This window comes from Fistularia commersonii, chromosome 36 (assembly GCF_037954325.1).
Source record: "Fistularia commersonii isolate RoL2024-O1a breed Wild chromosome 36, RoL_Fcom_v1.0, whole genome shotgun sequence".
NCBI lineage: Eukaryota > Metazoa > Chordata > Actinopteri > Syngnathiformes > Fistulariidae > Fistularia > Fistularia commersonii.
Window position 1 is genome coordinate 6,855,169 of NC_141319.1, and position 16,809 is coordinate 6,871,977.

At 52.4% G+C, this 16,809-nt stretch overlaps 2 protein-coding genes across 3 annotated transcripts; both read right to left on the reverse strand.

Moving 5' to 3' along the window:
* Positions 1 to 172: 172 nt before the first annotated feature.
* On the reverse strand, positions 173 to 5,364 carry cfap206 (cilia and flagella associated protein 206). 2 transcript variants are annotated; one of them, XM_086143312.1, is made up of 12 exons: positions 5,246 to 5,364; positions 4,149 to 4,217; positions 3,975 to 4,065; positions 3,711 to 3,899; positions 3,182 to 3,349; positions 2,623 to 2,807; positions 2,420 to 2,539; positions 2,128 to 2,326; positions 1,910 to 2,050; positions 1,549 to 1,736; positions 522 to 650; positions 173 to 433 (listed from the first exon to the last, which is right to left on the reverse strand). In XM_086143312.1, the coding sequence occupies exons 1-12, from the start codon at positions 5,348 to 5,350 to the stop codon at positions 212 to 214; spliced, it is 1,806 nt and encodes a 601-aa protein (XP_085999438.1). In that variant the 5' UTR covers positions 5,351 to 5,364; the 3' UTR covers positions 173 to 211. The 2 variants fall into 2 exon arrangements, with proteins under 2 accessions (XP_085999438.1, XP_085999437.1); XM_086143311.1 differs by having other exon boundaries at positions 3,711 to 4,065.
* A 581-nt stretch (positions 5,365 to 5,945) lies between these two features.
* LOC147213438 (uncharacterized) lies at positions 5,946 to 15,719 on the reverse strand. Its single transcript, XM_086143069.1, has 12 exons — positions 15,707 to 15,719; positions 14,723 to 15,607; positions 14,544 to 14,640; positions 14,332 to 14,439; positions 12,787 to 13,779; positions 12,592 to 12,714; positions 12,380 to 12,508; positions 12,091 to 12,283; positions 11,886 to 12,010; positions 10,610 to 10,794; positions 9,009 to 9,142; positions 5,946 to 7,935 (listed from the first exon to the last, which is right to left on the reverse strand). Exons 1-12 carry the CDS (start codon positions 15,715 to 15,717, stop codon positions 7,703 to 7,705), a joined length of 3,216 nt encoding a protein of 1,071 aa, XP_085999195.1. The 5' UTR covers positions 15,718 to 15,719; the 3' UTR covers positions 5,946 to 7,702.
* Between the last annotated feature and the right edge of the window lie 1,090 nt (positions 15,720 to 16,809).

Here is a 16,809-nt window from a genome sequence, read left to right on the forward strand (position 1 = left end):
GCGACCCGGTGGGCAGATAGTCGCCAAAACTTCCCCCTCCAGGGAGCAGCAGAGCGAGGATACATTTACTTTGACTGCAGTGCCCTCCTGGGGCCAAACTGTGAAGCACTCATAGGAAACGTTTGACAAATCTCAGAACGATACAAGCAAGGACTCCAGTGACGCTGCCGCCTTCAGATACCATCTTTTATTCTTCCAGACGGCGTCCCCTTCATTCGTCCACAGATCTGGTGAGGTTGGTTTTCACCACCCGTCCGGCCTTCTGTCCTCGTAGACCGGCAAGGAAGACCCGAGGCCTCGGCACGTTGCTCTCGCCTTCCCTCTTGGTCTGGCAGCCGGCGACCTTGGGAACCCACGTCTGGGTGACGTTCTCCCGTCTCATGTGGCTCAGGTTGGTCTGGGTCGAGTGAGTCGCTTTGGTCCGAAGGTTAGCCTGGGGTTTGGAGACACAGATCCAGAAAGTGCATTGAGGACTCACTTTTGGTGCTAACAGAGTTAGCGGCTGTGGTTCAATATCTGACCAATTTAATGGCTTGCCGACGCATCTCCCACTCGTTCCACTCGTAGTTCTTCACGATGTTGGTCTCCAGGGGGTGGAGGTCGGTCTGGGTGCCGCTGCTGCACTTCCCTGGTAATCCGCCTCCCTGATGCTGCGGAAACCACAAGATGACTCTTCATTTCCGGTTGAACATTAAAAACCAGCACCGAGTCTTTTAGGCAGGAATCCCCATGGACCATGATGTTTGCGGATGACATTGTGATCTGTAGTGAGAGCAGACAACAGGTGGAGGAACATCTAGAGAGGTGGAGGTATGCTCTGGAAAGGAGAGGAATGAAAGTTAGTCGCAGCAAGACAGAATATTTGTGTGTGAACGAGAGGAACTCGGGTGGAACGGTGAGGCTACAGGGAGTGGAGATCAAGAAGCTGGAGGATTTCAGGTACTTAGGGTCAACAGTCCAGAGCGTAGGAGAGTGTGGAGAAGAGGTGAAGAGACGGTCCAAGCAGGTTGGAATGGGTGGAGAAAAGTGTCAGGGGTACCAAGAGATAGAAGAACATCAGCCAGAATAAAAGGAAAGGTGTACAAGACAGTGGTGAGACCAGCGATGATGTTTGGACTAGAAACTGTTCCAATGACCAAAAGACAGCAGGCAGAACTAGAGGTTGCAGAGATGAAGATGTTGAGGTTCTCTTTGGGAGTGACCAGGATGGAGAGGATCAGGAATGAGTCTATCAGAGGAACAGCACATGTTAGATGTTTTGGAGAGAAGGTCAGAGAAGCCAGACTGAGATGGTTGGGTCATGGACAGAGGAGGGATAGAGAATATATTGGTAGACGGATGCTGGAATTGGAGCTGCCAGGCAAGAGGTCTGGAGGAAGACCAGAGAGAAGATTTATGGACGTGGTGAGAGAAGATATGAAGGTAGTTGGTGTGAGAGAGGAGGATCCAGAGAATAGGGTTAGATGGAGGAAGTTGACTCGCTGTGGCGACACCTGAAGGGAAAAGCCAAAAGAAGAAGAAGAAGAAGACCGAGTCTTGGAGACAGACCTCGAACTGTGAGCTCTCGGAAGGCACCCGGAGTCGGAGCAGGCGCAGCAGCTCCGGGGAGCACCGAGTCTTCTCCGCCACCGCTGCAATGAAGTCATCCGGACAAGAGGCAAACTCAAGGGCGGCATCTCTGGAGCTGAAGGCGTAGAACTTCCTCCGGTGTTTGAGGATTCCGACCGACGGGTTCCCTGCCGACGGAAACGAGAACATGTATTGAACCCGAGGAACTTCTCCTTTAGCCTTGAAGAAAAGAGTTCTCTTGACGTCCCCATGGTAACTTGTGGTCACCTCCATCCAGATGGTTCACTAGGACCTGAAGGACCCTGAAGGCACTTGTAGAACATTTAAGTTAAATCCGTACCAGGAAGGAGGAGCCCGCCGCCACGGACCAGGGTGTGTCCACACACTCCATCAAACTCCAACTGCAGCCCAGCCAGCTCGTCCTCCCCATCAGGGAGGAGCCACTCCTGAAGCTCCATCTCTGCTGGATCCACCCGCTGATCTGCAGGAAACAGGGGAAAGAAAACTTCAGGGGGGGATTCAGGGGCGACGCCACAGACTGAAGTTTGTGGATGATACCGGAAGAGTCCCTGATCCTCTGCCAGTCTGTCTTGACCTCCTGCCCCTCCAGAAGCCCGTCCAACCAGGCCTCGGGGAAGAGTTGTGCCTGGGAGGCCAGGAAGGGGTGCAGGCAGAGGGCGGCGTCCCGCAAGGCGCCCAGCTGGGTCGTCCCATCCAGGAGCTCCGACCACATCCTGGACACGGCTCTGAAGACCGGCTGGGACACAAACACCACCTCAGATAACTCATACGTTGATTAGAACAACAGGAACATCATCAGTTATCTCAGGCGCCCTCCTTTCACACTTACGAAAACCCTGGTGGCGTGCACAGCCGTCCTGCTCCCCACGGCCTCCCTCAGCTGCTTCACCTGAGACCAAAGTTGGTTCTGGAGGCTTCCGACACGCCGGGCACAAACGGCAGCATCGGCCTTGTCGGACATCAGGAAAGAGGGGATCGGATCTTAAAGACCAGTTTCGACGGAGCTGCGATGTATCCCCACCGACGGCTCACCTGGAGGATTCGGAGGAAGGCTTCGTGCTGCCGGACGTTGTAGAGGGCGTCTCGTAGCCGGGTTTCAGCGCCGGCGCCCAGCTTCTCCAGGACAGCAGTGTACTTCCATGCAAGCCTCCGGGAGGCACTCAGATGCTCCTCTAGGTCTTCGGCAACGAGGAGAACATCAGGCAGGTCGCCTGGCGCTGTGGAGGACCAGAGGGACCTCGTGTCACTTCCACCCGGTTTTTACGGACTCGCAGAACCAATAAAGACGGATCGAGTAAACTTTTTCAAGGGCTAGAGACAGAAATCCTTGTGCAACCTATGTCACTTGGGACTAATATCACCAAAAATCTGTGGTTGCCACGGTAACACAGATCACACAGCCAAAGCTAGACTTCCCCTGCCCCAAAGGAAACTACGCAGGATGGAAGAGAACATCGACAAGAAGCTCCATCTCATGCTCGGCTTCCTGAACGATAGTCTACCAGAACCAGAACTCCGTTTCCCTGACTGGACTTTTAAGGATACGGTGGATGAATCGGTCTTTTTAAAATGAATTGCAGATGCTGCACACCTAGCGCCGGGGGGCCGAGTTCCTCCCCGCCCTTCTTGTCGGCCTTGTTGTAAAGGCAGACGCCTGTCACGATCTCGGCGAGCTCCCGGAGTTGCTGCTCCTTCTCCGTCTTCGTCAGCACCATGAAGGTTCCCACCGCCGTCGGGGGGAAGATGCTCCGCAGGGCGGCTGGAACCGGACAGAAGAGTTAGCAGAACGCTGAAAGATCAACTCCAGGACGCTCCAGAATTGTCCTGGCCTGAAGCGTGACCTTCTTCTTTGCTTCGTGTGCTGATTCGCCGACGACATGCCGCCATTCACCCATGTGACCCTGGTGGCCTCTTACCACCTTACAAATGTTGCCGGCAGAGGCCAACGTCAGCCTTCCACTGCGAGGGGTCTCCGTGATTGGCCCGTCTACTTTCCGGAGGCTTTAAAAATGTGATCGGACCAAATTTCGAGGGGCGTTAGAAGGGGTTTGGATCAAAATGTCCACCAGAAGATGCTGTCTGGTGCACTTCCTGTTTCCAGGAGCTTCTTGTCTTGTTACCTGTGGCCTCGTGCAGGACGTCGCTGTCACATGGCGAGCCCAGGCCGGAGCTCAGCAGGGTGAACGTAACAATGTTCCTGTAGAGGACGTCCAACCCCTCCCTGGCTCCGGCCCGGCCTTCGGTGATCTCCTTCCTGACCGGGAGGAGTTGGGACTCTCGCTTCTGCCGGATCTCCACCAGGAGCTCGCCTGCACCAGGAGACCAAGGATCAATACGCAACCGCTTTTCAAAAACGGATCTATCTACGAAGGTTAGCGACGAACGTCTGGAGTCAGAGCTTTGCTCAAAGCAGAGCTGCATCCTGATGGTGTCCAAGGAGGGGCTGCAGTCGGCCGTCAGCTTCTCCACGCACAGCTGGGAGACGAGTGAACGACAAGAATTCATGAACCACTGGGAATTTACGTCTTACAAAGGCGTGAAGCTGCCGATTGTCTCACCTCTTTGGTGGTCTGCAGGTCCTGAGGCGTCGGGGTCTGATCGGCACCCAGGTCGAGCAAAGCCTTCATCTGGAAGGTAATGAACTTTGGAGTGAACCGTCTCACCCACAGCCAATCACCCGCCTCCATCTAACTGCTGCGACTGCTGTGAACTTCGCAGATTCCTCCTCTACAACATCAGGAGGATCCGCAGGTTCCTCACGGAAGAGCAGATACTCATCCGGGCTCTAGTCATCTCTCATCTGGACGACTGCAACTCCCTCCTTGCCGGTGCCCCAGTGGTGACCATCAGGCCTCTGGAGCTTCTTCAGAAAGCAGCAGCCCACCTGGTGTTCAACTGACCCCAATTCTCCCAAACAACTCCCCTTCTTATGTCCCTTCCCCGGCTCCCGGTAGCCTCCCGGATCCAGTTCCAGACCCTGGCGCTCGCCTACCACTAAGCTACATGTCCCTACCCGTCCCCTCCGATCTGCCACCTCTGGGCGACCGTCCACCCCATCGCTCCGAGCCTCCGGCTGCCGATCCAACCGGTCTCGGCTCTTCAGGGGTGGAACCAACTCCCGAAAAAGGTCAGAACAGTGGAGTCGCTGCCCATCTTTCGCTCTGAGCTGAAAACATACCTCTTCACCAAGCACTACCCTGCTCATCGCACTTAACCCCCAACCCTCCCTGAAAAAAAGAAAAAGAAAGGATTTATGCATGTGGTTCTGAGACGGCTAGTTGGTTGAGTGGTCACTTCTGACTTCTGGTCTTCGGATCTTCAGTGACTGTATTGCACTTTTTGTACGTAACTTTGGATAAAATCGTCTGCCAAATGTAATATAATGTCTAACGACATGTCCGACCTCCACCTCTCTAGATGTTCCTCCTCCTGCTCCATGCAAACGTCACTCCAATAGAAAGGTATATAAACACACAATCTAACTGGGAGGTATTAACAAAAATGCTCTCCTGTAGATGTTTGAGATGTTGTGAAGATGAAAAATTTCAAGATAAAATACACCAAACACGAAATGCACCAATTAAATCAAGACCCGTCCAGAAGGAGCTCCCCCCCCCCCCCGAAAAAAAACCAAACCGGAAGTGTCTTTACCGACCGTGAAGGCGACCAGGGGCTCCGTGACGTCACGCCCGCGCGCGGCACACTCCCGCATCACGTCACGCACGACCCGACCGGTCGTGGCTCCGTCACGGGTGGACATTTTTCCAGGATGATGTTGTTGTCGTTGTGGGGCGGTTGCCACGGCAACGCCCCGTTCACTTGTATTGAGGAGCGGCGCCCGCGAGAGGGCGCGCCTGCGACGCGGATTGGCGGGTTTCCATGGCAACGGGTGGTCTTCACCTTCACGAGGTGATTTATCTGATTTAACCGATCACCAGCAGGATGGATCAGCTTACTTTTTTTTGGGAGAGAAGCCAGGTTAAACACACACACACACACACACACACACACACACACACACAGGGTGTTCTTTCTGTGCGAGGTGATGCAGTGAATTATTGATCCTGCTGCCACTCCAGACTTCCTAATGCAGTACCAGAGTTCCTCTCTTTGCACCCTCTTGTATGCTTTTTGTAGGTCCACAAAGACAGTGCAGCTCCCTCTGACCTTCTCTGAACTTCTCAATCGGCATTCACAAAGCAAATACTTCATCTGTAGTACTCGTTCTAGGCATGAAATCATCAACTTTATCCCTCTATAGTTCCCACACTTCTGCACATCCCCTTTATTCTTGAAAATAGGCACTATCACACTTTGTCTCCATTCTTCAGGCATCTTCTCACTCTGAGGTCCTGTTGAATAATCGAGTCAGAAATTCTACCGTTGCATCTCCTGGACACTTCCACACCTTCACAGGTATATCGTCAGGACTGGCTGCCTTTCCACTCATCCTCTTCACTGCCTTCCTCACTTCACTAATCCCTGGATGATAGTCCACTCTTCTCCCCTTCCCTCTTCTTCCTCATTCATCTGCTCCTCAAAGTACTCTTTCCACCTTCTAAGAAACGGTCAATTCATTTCCCTCTATCCTTAATCGCCCCGACATCTTGTCCATCTGTTCCATACGTTTTTGGAAAGTAGTGTTTGAGTTTGACACTCTCCCTCCTTACTGTCCACTCGAGCATACAAGTCATGTACATTCTGTTTTGCCTTTGCTACCTCTACCATACACCGCCTCTCCCTGTACTCCTGTCTGTTCTCTTCAGTCCCACTTTTTCTTTGCTAAACTTTCTCTTGATACTCCTGCTCTTCCTCATTCCACCACAAGTCCTCCTTATCTACTCTTCCTTCAGACGACACACCAAGTCCTCCCCTACCCGTCTCCCTGATCACATTAACTGTCCAGTGACCTGGAAGCTCCCCATGGCCACAAAAAGCCTTTCTCAACTCCTCCCTTTTGAGCTTGGGAGGATCCAGAGAATAAGGTTGGATGGAGGTTGATTCTCTGTGGCGACCTCTCAAGGGAAAATCCCAAAGGAAAAGAGGTGGACTTTAACTCAAGCCTGAAGGTGGAGCCCTTTCACCAGCTCATTGGTGGGACCCTATCCCAGCTCTGATTGGTCAAAAGGTAGGCTTCACCTCAAAGAAATGCAACCACTCACACATTTGGGGCAATTCAGGGTGTCAACTAAAGCTCCTGCATGTGTTTGGACTGCGCGAGGAACCAGGAGAACCCTGAGGAACCTCACTCAAAGACCTCCCCACTCTGGGAATCCAACCGGGGACCTTCTGGCGCCATGCAAGCTTTTAAATGGAAGCAAAATTAAAAACGTGCAGATGCTTTTGGCCTTTTGAAATGTGGAATAAAATATTTATTGTATAAAAAAAACAGACGACATAGATATCACGGTTCAGACCAGCAGAGGCGGCGGGTTCGAGTGACGGGTCTGTTCGGCTCACGGGTGGCAGGAACGGCGGGGAAATAAGATTTTTTTTAAAAAGTAAGGGGTCGGGTCATGTGACAACATACCCGTCGCCCCTGGAAACCAGAAAAACAAACACACAAAAAAGGGAAAAAGATGGCGTGCAAACAAATACGCAAAAAAACACCCACGGCACTCAAGAAACTGTACAAAACTCCTCCGCCACCAGCGTTGGACCAGACCTTCACCAGGCCGCCAAGAAGGGACCACCTGGCCCTCCAATGGGGCGACCGTCCCTGAAGGCATCACAGCTGAAACACGGGTCGTACCAAGTTACTTCACCTCATAAATACGCGCAGGAGTTTCATCTTTATATATATGTATAAATATTATATATATATTCAAGGTCACCCTGATATTAATTAAAGCCCAGCTTCAATTTTAATTCCCGCTGTATGAAGAAAAAAAAAAAAAAAAAAAAAAATTAAAAATCCCCCCCAAGCTCCTTTTTGAACCGATCTGCTTCCTGGATCTCCGGATTTGAGAAAAAAATTGGAAAGAACGTCTTCTTTTTGTGAGGATCCACAGGAGTGTGTGATAAAAAAAGGTCATGGCGGAAACCACCGTCCATGTTTGTTTTAGCGCCGTTAGCCGCTAACATTAGCTAACGGCGCTAAAACAGTTGCTGCTCAGAAGCACTTCCTGAAGACGATCTGCGGCCCAAACTCCTCGTACTCCTCCTGGCCGATCCAGGCGGCGTCCAAGCCGTGGAGGCCGGCGAGCGCCGCCCCGCCGCTCCACACCGAGAAGTCGCGGTCCTTGGGGCTGCTGACGCGGACGTTCCTCGCCGCGTCGCCCGCCGCCAGCGCCCGGAGCTCGGCCTGCAGCCTGTCAGGCAGGCCGGGGAGCAGAGTGTTCCCTCCTGCAGGAGAGACAAACGCAAGTCTTAAATCTCCAGGAAAAAGGGAAACTTTCTCCACACAAACCATATTTATTCAATGTTGGAAAACAGCTTTTCGCCCAATTCTTGCATTTCAAGTCCAAGTCAGCTTTAGTGTCAATTTCTCCGCAGGTGGAATCATGCAGAGGAATCGAAAAAGATGTTTATCACAATCCCAAGGTGACGTGACATGAACAAAACAATAGATTGCAAATTAAAATGCACAACAAAAAGAACAAAAAGGTATAAAGTGCATGATATTTGACAGCATGAGAGAGTAGCAGCAGATGTATCTGGACAATAGCAGCATGATGGTTTTCTCAATGCAACGTGGCGGTAGTGGGCGAAAAAAGATAAAGTGACAATGTTTCGATAAAATAATTGAAAATTATTCCCGTTAAGAACGGTGCACTTCCATTCTTGGCCACTAGGGGGCTCGCTGAGCAGCACACACACTAAAGCCTGTCAAACTCAAGGCCTGCGGGCCAAAGTGTGGACCGCCATGTTATTCCATGTAGCCTTGATGATTATCTTAAAATAAATCAATTATATAAATAAATTGACTTATTTATATAAAAATAAATAAGTCAAATGCATCCACTGACAGTTAACTACATTTTGATCATGTTAACTGCAAAGTGACGGCGCTAGTATGCTAAAGTTAGCCTTCCGATCGTCGAAGAACTAAAAGCCAAACTAAGATAGCAGCAGAACGTGTTCACGAAATGCAAAAACACTGCAAGTGAAAGCTACAATAACAGAGCAACTAGTCAAACTAATTTTTATTACATCTATGCAAAGGCGCTCTTGTCGAAATCTTCTTGCTGATGTGGCCCTCGGTGAAAATGACCCCCTTGTCTTGAATATACTTTCACTGAATGATATCTTTAACGTTGAAAAACAGCTTTTCCCCCCAATTCCTGCATTTTAATTGCAAATTATTCCCTGAATTGCAGTTTGGAAAATAACTGCAATTCCAGCGTTGGCCACTAGGGGGCTCTGTGAGCAGCCTATCCACTCTAAAGGTCAGACGGCGGCGGCGGCGTGCCGCTTACCTGACAGCACGATGTTCTCCAGGAAGACGCGCCGCAGGTCGATATCGGACTTGAGCACCGACTTGAAGACGCTCTCGTGCATCCCATAATGATCCCGACCGATCAGCTCGGGTCTGAACAGGATCTCGGGCGCCCTGGAAGGAGGTTAAGGGGCGCAGAAGTCCGTGAAAACGTCCTTCACGGTCGACGCTTGACACAATAACATTCCAGAGTAATCAGATTACATTGTGCAATAGCTTCAAAGTGAACACACACACACACTCCAATCCCATCTTATGTAATAGTTTAACAGTATTTACCATGTAATGTAGATGGAAACCCCTCTGCCTGTGTGTGTGTGTGTGTGTGTGTGTGTGTGTGTGTGTGTGTGTGTGTGTGTGTGTTGGGATTCACAACCCCTTCCTTCCCTCCGCACGTCAGATGGACAGGAAATCCTCCAGCAGACGTTGTGGATCTTCAACAAGAACCAGCTGAAGTGACCATGTGACCAAGGGAGGCGGCCATCTTTAATTCCTCCTCCGATGCATGCAAGTGCGCGCGCGCGCGCGCGCACACACACACACACACACACACACACACACACACGCACACGCACACGCACACGCACACGCACACGCACACGCACACACACACGCACACGCACACACGCACACACGCACACACGCACACACACGCCTCTCCAGCATGAAGCCCAATCAGAAATTGATTAAAATACAGAAAATGTCTTAATTTCTTTAATCCACCTCTAGCAATACTGCGCACACACACACACACCTTCAGCACCTCCCCCTATCATAAATTAATTAAAAAAAAAAAACCCAGAAAATTTCTTAATTTCTTTAAACCACCTCTCACAATACTGCACACACACATACACACACACTCACATCCAGCATGAAGCCCAATTACAAATGTGGAAGAAACCGTAAAAAAAAAAAACAGAACATTTCTTAGTTTCTTATCAACCTCTGACAACACTGCGCGCACGCACGCACGCACGCACACACCTTCTGCACCTCTCCCAATCACAAATTAAAAAAAAAAAAAAAAACACAAAAAATTTCTTAATTTCTTATCCACCTCTAACAATGCTGCGTGCGCACACACACACACACACACACCTTCAACACCTCCCAAATCATAAATTAATTAAGAATAAAAAAAAAAATCCTAATTTCTTATCCACCTCTAACACACACGCACACACACACACCTTCTGCACCTCTCCCAATCACAAATTAATTAAAAAAAACGAAAATTTCTTATCCACCTCTAACAATGCTGCGTGCGCACACACACACACACCTTCAACACCTCCCCCAATCATAAATTAATTAATAAAAAAAAAAATCCTAATTTCTTATCCACCTCGAACACACATGCACACACACACACACCTTCTGCACCTCTCCCAATCACAAAATTAAAAAAAACAAAAATTTCTCAATTTCTTATCCACCTCTAACAATGCTGCGTGCGCACACACACACACACACCTTCAACACCTCCCCCAATCATAAATCAATTAAAAATAAAAAAAAATACAGAAAATTTCTTAATTTCTTATCCACCTCTAACAACACACACACACACACACACACCTGAAGCGTTCTGATCCCAGGTGCACGGTGTTCCCGTCCGGCAGGGTGTAAACCATCTCCGCTTGGCTCGCCGCCCTCAGCTCGTCCTCGAACCGCAGAGCCAGGCGGCAGCAGCGCTCCTTCATCTCCCTCACGATCTCCAGCTCGGCGCTGGTGAGCAGGCGGACGCCCTGTTCCTGCAGGAGCTGCGGCGGGAGCAAAGGTCAGGGGGCGGGGCTTCGCCCAGGGGCGGGGCTTCGCGCAGGGGCGGGGCTTATACAGCGGAACCTCTAATTCACTTCACCGGTCAAATGAATCGAAACTGTATCAATCCGCGCCGACCCCATTTGTTACGTGTTTTTAAATAAGAAAAGTGTATTTTATCAATAAATTACATAATATACATGATTAAAAGAGAATGCAGAGAAATAAGCTGGTTTTATTCAGTGTGTTTACCTTGATGATCACAGAGGAGTTTCTCATTTGTTGCTCCATCCTTAGCTTACAGGCTAGGCACTGAATGCTCTAATGCTATGCTAAATGTTGCTACACTTGATGTCTAAACGCCATTTATGAATGGAGGGATGCTCTGCATCACCCAATCTCACACATCTCTTCGCGTCCGAGTCCACGACACACACACACACACTTCTCCAGCACCTCTCCCAATCACAAATTAATTAAAAAAAAAAAAACAGAAACTTTCTTAATTTCTAATCCACCTCTAACAATACTGCGCGCACACACACGTTTTTCTCTGGGTTAGCTAGCTCTGGTTAGCGGCGGCGGCTCCTACTATTTTTAACACACACACACACACACACACACACACACACACACACACACACACACACACACACACACACACACACACACACACACACACACACACACACACACACACACACACACACACACACACACACACACACACACACACACACACACACACACACACACACACACACACACACACACACACACACACACACACACACACACACACACACACACACGTTTTTTTTTCCTCTGGGTTAGCTAGCTCTGGTTAGCGGCGGCTCCTACTGTTTTTAACACACACACACACACACACACACACGTGTGTTTTTCTCTGGGTTAGCTAGCTCTGGTTAGCGGCGGCGGCTCCTATTGTTTTTAAACTCCACTTTGGCGTCCCCAAGAACATTAAAAATCAGATCAAAAACAAAAAAAACACACCGAGAAACGTCTTGTATCTCAAAAGTCACGGTTCCACCGTCTTAGCGCTGATGCAGACGTTGTTGCCATGGTAACTCACCTGCCTCAGGTGCAGCGTGACGTCTCCGCCCGCCAGCGGGAAGCGCTGCACGGCGTGGGAAAGGCAGTAACCGTCGAACACGGGCACGCTGTGGCTCACGCCGTCCCCGGAGTCCAACACCACCCCTGGAAGGAAGGGGGCGGAGCCAAAGTCAGCCTCAACAGCCAATAGAATCCATGGATTTGCAAGCGGCGGCGGCGGTTACCGCTGGTTCGCCCGGTGGCGTAGAGCGCCAGCGCCGCCTGCATGGCCACATAGGCGAAGGGGACGGCGAAGCCCTCGAACATGACCTCCATCGCGCGCTGGCGGTTCCGCGAGGGGTTCATGGGCGCCTCCGTCAGCAGGACCGGGTGGTCCTCAGGGTCCACGCGCAACTGCTGGAAGGTATGTCTCCATATCTGCGGGTACATTGCGTTCAAGAGAATCGGTGACATCACGCACGCATGTTCTCCGATCATCTGGCGGCGGATAACGGTTGAAGGTTCAGGTCTCACCCTCTCCATGTCGTCCCAGTTGCAGATGATCCCGTTCCTCATGGGGTGCGTCAGGGTCAGCACCCCTCTCATGTGCTGGGCCTCGTGCCCGACGTAGGTTTCCCGTTCCAAGCCGCCGTTCATGACTTCCTGGAAGAAGATAAAAAAAAAAAAACGACGAGGACACGGGTCAGTGGACGCCCCACGGCGAGGGAGGCGGAGCCCCGGCTCACCTCGTACTTCGGCCGCCCGACGACGGTGGGGAAGAGGACGCTGGGCAGGTCCTGGTCGGAGAAGCCGGCCTTCATCAAGCCGGACCCCGTGTCCAGGACCAGCGGGGTCAGGAAGTCGGTCACCTGCGGGAGGAGGTGTTTAGCATCCAAGCATGGCGAGCCACGGAGGCCAGATCTGCGACTCGGCATATTTACCTCTCTGGTTCGGGAGTCGGCAGGCGGCTTGAACCCTGGGGACGCCCTCGTGACCTCCGAGATCATGAGGGCGTCCTCCACCGTGTCCTGTTCCTCGGTTCCTCCCGGGTCGAACTCCAGAGGCACCTCTGGTGGAGGCTCGTCCACAAGCGGTACCTCTTCCTTCTCTTCACAGCTGATTGAACATTGTTCTAACCAGGCTCCGCCCCTTTTTGGCAGCACGCTATTATTATTGTTGGTATTGCTGTGCTCTATCGCTGTCAGATAGAGGGCAACTGGTCCATCTTCCACCAGGGGCGGGTTGGAATCCAACCCTCCGGAGGAGTTCTGGCTCCGGTTGTCTGGGGGATCGACATTTGCAGGGAGGGGAACTTCTTCAGGTGATGGCTGGAGTTGAGGGTCCCTATCACCTGGGCTGGTTTGGAGGCTCCCAGAAGATCCAGGTATGTCCCTGCTGGTGACTTCAAAAGGTTCCTCACTGCAGAGATCACCTCCACCCTCCACAGGGGATGCAGTCCTGTCCCCTGTGCTCTCCACCTCAGGACTTGAACCCAGTGCAGATGTTGGTGCTGCCTGCAATTGGTCGGAATGAGCTGCCAGGAGCTCCTCGCAGAGCGCCTGGTCTTCCTCGCTGTCCAGGCGTACCTTCATTATGGAACATCTGACAACCTTTCTGGCTCTGCTTCCCCCCTCCACCCCGGACTCCTGGTCCAAGGTCTCCTCCAGCCTCTCCACCTCCTGCTTCTCCTTCTCCAGCAGTTCCCGGAACGCCCCCCTCCGGTCGCTGCTCGGCGACTCTTTCTCCGGGGGATCGTCCCGGGAGCATCTGAGCTCCTGGATCTTCAAGCTCTCCTCCAGGATCAGCTCGTCCAGGACACGGACCTCCCTCAGCAGGTTGGGGGCGCCGCTGAGCGCAGAGGAGTGGAGCCCATCTACATCCGTCGAGTCGTCCAGGACAAGAACGCCAGCTTCAGCCAACTCGTGGGTGGACATCTTGAAAAAGAAGTTCATAAGGAAACTATCAGTTTTGGACAGATAAAGGTGCAGCATTTGCTCATCCTTCATCTACACCGCTTCTCCTGAGGGTTCACAGGGGGAGGAGCCAATCCGCCGTTAGAGGCGGAGCTTAGCCTGGACGGGTCAGCTGTCAATCACGGGGACGTCTGACCATTCACCCTCTTGCTCACATCTGCAGAAAACCTGAGTCTTCAGTGAACCTGCAGACCAGTTTTGGACTGCAGGAGGAAGTTTGAGAACCTGGAGGGAACCAGGTAGGAGACCGTAGACTCGGACAATCCTTGTCTGGGTAAGTCCCACGAATTGTTGGTACCTTCTCGAGCAGGAGTCTCCATGTTCTCCCCTTGTCTTGAGATTCATTCCTCCCACAGTCCAAAAACCTCCAGGAGGTTCATTGAAGACCTCAAATGTACGTTCTCGATATGTGACCCTGTGATTGGTCCAGGGTGAACCCCGCCCGTTGTCCAATGACAGCTGAGAGGCTCGTAAAGCCGTAAATGAATCAACATCAAGAGTCATGTGACAAACCGCCTCTGGATGGTCCTCACTGTCCCAAGCCGGCCACTGGGCATGTCTGACCTCCGACCTCAACAGGGCGTCCAGCAGCACCTCCTGAGCCAGAACACTCTCTTCTTCCTGTAAACACAAAACAAAATAATGAACCATCTGCCAGGATGCTGAGTATTCTCCTGGCTTTGCACCTCCTGGATTTGTTTTTCTGAAGCAAAGTGAGCTCTCACCGCCAGGATTTCCCCAGCCTTGTCCAGGATCTTCTCCACCTCCAAGAGCTCCTCCTGCTCCCTCACCTCCCAGTCCTTCAAAGGCACGTCAGCCTCGCTGGAAGCGAAGCATACCGACCGTCACAAACACCTTTTCAGGGTCAGATTTATGAAAACGTACGGCAAACTTGCAAGACAACCTGCCGACGGAGTCCTGGTTGAGGTCGTGTAGGTCATACGAGTCCCACAGCAGCGTTGGATTCCCTTCTGTGGCGCAGCCCGACTGGTCCTTTAGGTCCGTGATGGTGCTGGAGAGGACTTTGGAAATGGGGCTCAGCTCGAGATCCTCCAGGGCGGCCTGGGAACGCGACTCCCCGCCCGCAGACTCCGTCTGGGTGGGCTGATCTCGGGACCCGGGGGAGCGAGCCGTGGGAGAGGTGGCGTCGAAAGGATCTCTCTCCGGCGGCGTGGCGTTCTGCGTGATGGTGACCGTGTAGGAATTCTCCAGATCGTCCACCGGCAGGCTGAGCCACGGGTTACTGGGCTTGGCAGACGCTCGCTTAACTTTTATCTCCAAGTTGAGCGAATCCGCGGTCACCTTGGGGATTATCTGGAGACTCGCCATGGAGGAATTTCCCAGAGAGCCCAGGTCAAAGTCCTCCAGGAGTTCCTCAGAGTCCGAAACGCCCGAAAGGGTCTGCACGACAGGCCGGTTCACTCCAGAGTCGGTCATCACGACTAACCTTGGAGGCCCCGCTGCACCGTCCCTGCCTCCCCACGCTTCCAAGGGACTGCTCCCGACGCCGTCAAATCCGGAATCGAAGGAGCTGACGGAGGTGGGTTTGCCCTCGGCTGACACCGTCCCAGGAGATGCAGCCTGGAACTCCTGGGCATCTCTACATCTAGAGGGGTCAGGAGCTGAAACGGCCCCCGTGTCCTTGTCCGCTACGGTAGCGATGCTGCCGGCTAGTGGGGGGCCAACGTGGCTGCTTCGCAGAAGTTCGTACTGCCACTGCAGGGCCAGCTGCAGGTCGGCCACGGCAACCGGGCTTGAAGAAATGAGAAGCTTCCTCAAGATCACGCACCTGAAGAAGGAAGAAAAGTTTGCTACTGACACTCTGTGTCCGAACAAGTCCAGAGTATCTCAAACTCGTGGAATCGGGATGTTGTTCTGCCAAGCTCACCGCTGGGACATCTGCCTGCTGGACCTCGTCGTCCGGGATGGCGTTTGCCAGGTGAGCCAGGTGGACCAGCTCCTCCAGGTGCGGCGGGGGGTGCTTCTTCAGGAAGGAGGACAGCTTCTGCCTCCACACGGGGAGGGTCTTCCAGTGCCTCTTCTGGAGCCGCCTGGAAGCCTCGTCCCTGCTGACCCCCGACAGGAGCTCCTGGAGGAAGTTCTCACACAGAACTGCGCCGTACCAGTTGCGCGCCTGGAAGGGGAAGGTCATCTGTCAGTCACTGGGCCTTCAATGAACCTTCTGACTGTTTTGGGATCGTGGGAGGGACGAAGATGGGGCACATGATGGGAATCCAGGCAGTGACCGTTCACCTTGTTGTAGTAGTGATAGTAGTTTGAGGTGGCCTTCAGGGTCTGGAGGATGAGATGCACAGCAGAGTGGAGTCTCTCCTTCAGCCTCTCCAAGTCCAGGACCCAGCGCTCCCTGGCCTGCCCGTCTAGCGACAGGATCTCGGAGGCGGCACTGACCACGTCTTCGGCATGGCTGACCAGGACCTGAAGGGAAAGCAGAAACTCTGGTCAGGAACGGAAACAGCGAGACACTCAAATCGATGACTCGTCCAAAGAAAGTGGGCCGGGACACAAGGTTCGGAAGATGCCGTACCATGGCAGGGCCATGAACGCAGGCCTCGAACTCCGCTTGCATCTTCAGCGCCTCCGCAGCCTCCCTGGCGATCTCTATTTTGTAGGACTGTAGCTGCTTCTGGAAGAGGCCGTCAATCTGCTCTGTGATCTGCGAACAGAAGACAAGATGTACGTCAGCGGGTAAGCAATTGACTTGTAGGACCAGAAGCCTGTTTGTCCTCCTCACCTGCATCGCGTCCTCCCGCAGCTGGAGCACCTGCAGCTGCAGCCGGGCCTTGGAAAAGGCCTGGTGCCAAAGCTGCTCCACCTTCTCTACCGCTGCGGTAATCCTGCGCCACAAAGAAGAGCCTTAAAACCTTGAAATTAGGCCGAAAGTTTGCTTACAGTCACCGCTCCAATTTTTCTTCTGCGTTGCCCCATTAGGACCTGAAGATGTCTGGTTGCAACTACACCCGCAGGAGGGGC

What these genes read in the sequence shown, in the direction of transcription:
- LOC147213438 (XM_086143069.1), bottom strand. An exon ending in GTGAGGACCATCCAGAGGCG is followed by an intron (nt 13,780 to 14,331) that starts GTTTGTCACATG and finishes TTCTTTTTCAAG; the next exon opens with ATGTCCACCCACGAGTTGGC. An exon ending in CTGGGATCAGAACGCTTCAG is followed by an intron (nt 9,143 to 10,609) that starts GTGTGTGTGTGT and finishes ACCTCCTTCCAG; the next exon opens with GGCGCCCGAGATCCTGTTCA.
- cfap206 (XM_086143311.1), bottom strand. Translation starts at nt 5,350, where the DNA reads ATGTCCACCCGTGACGGAGCCACGACCGGTCGGGTCGTGCGTGACGTG. An exon ending in AGCCCCTGGTCGCCTTCACG is followed by an intron (nt 4,218 to 5,245) that starts GTCGGTAAAGAC and finishes ATTACCTTCCAG; the next exon opens with ATGAAGGCTTTGCTCGACCT. An exon ending in TGCACGCCACCAGGGTTTTC is followed by an intron (nt 2,327 to 2,419) that starts GTAAGTGTGAAA and finishes TTTGTGTCCCAG; the next exon opens with CCGGTCTTCAGAGCCGTGTC.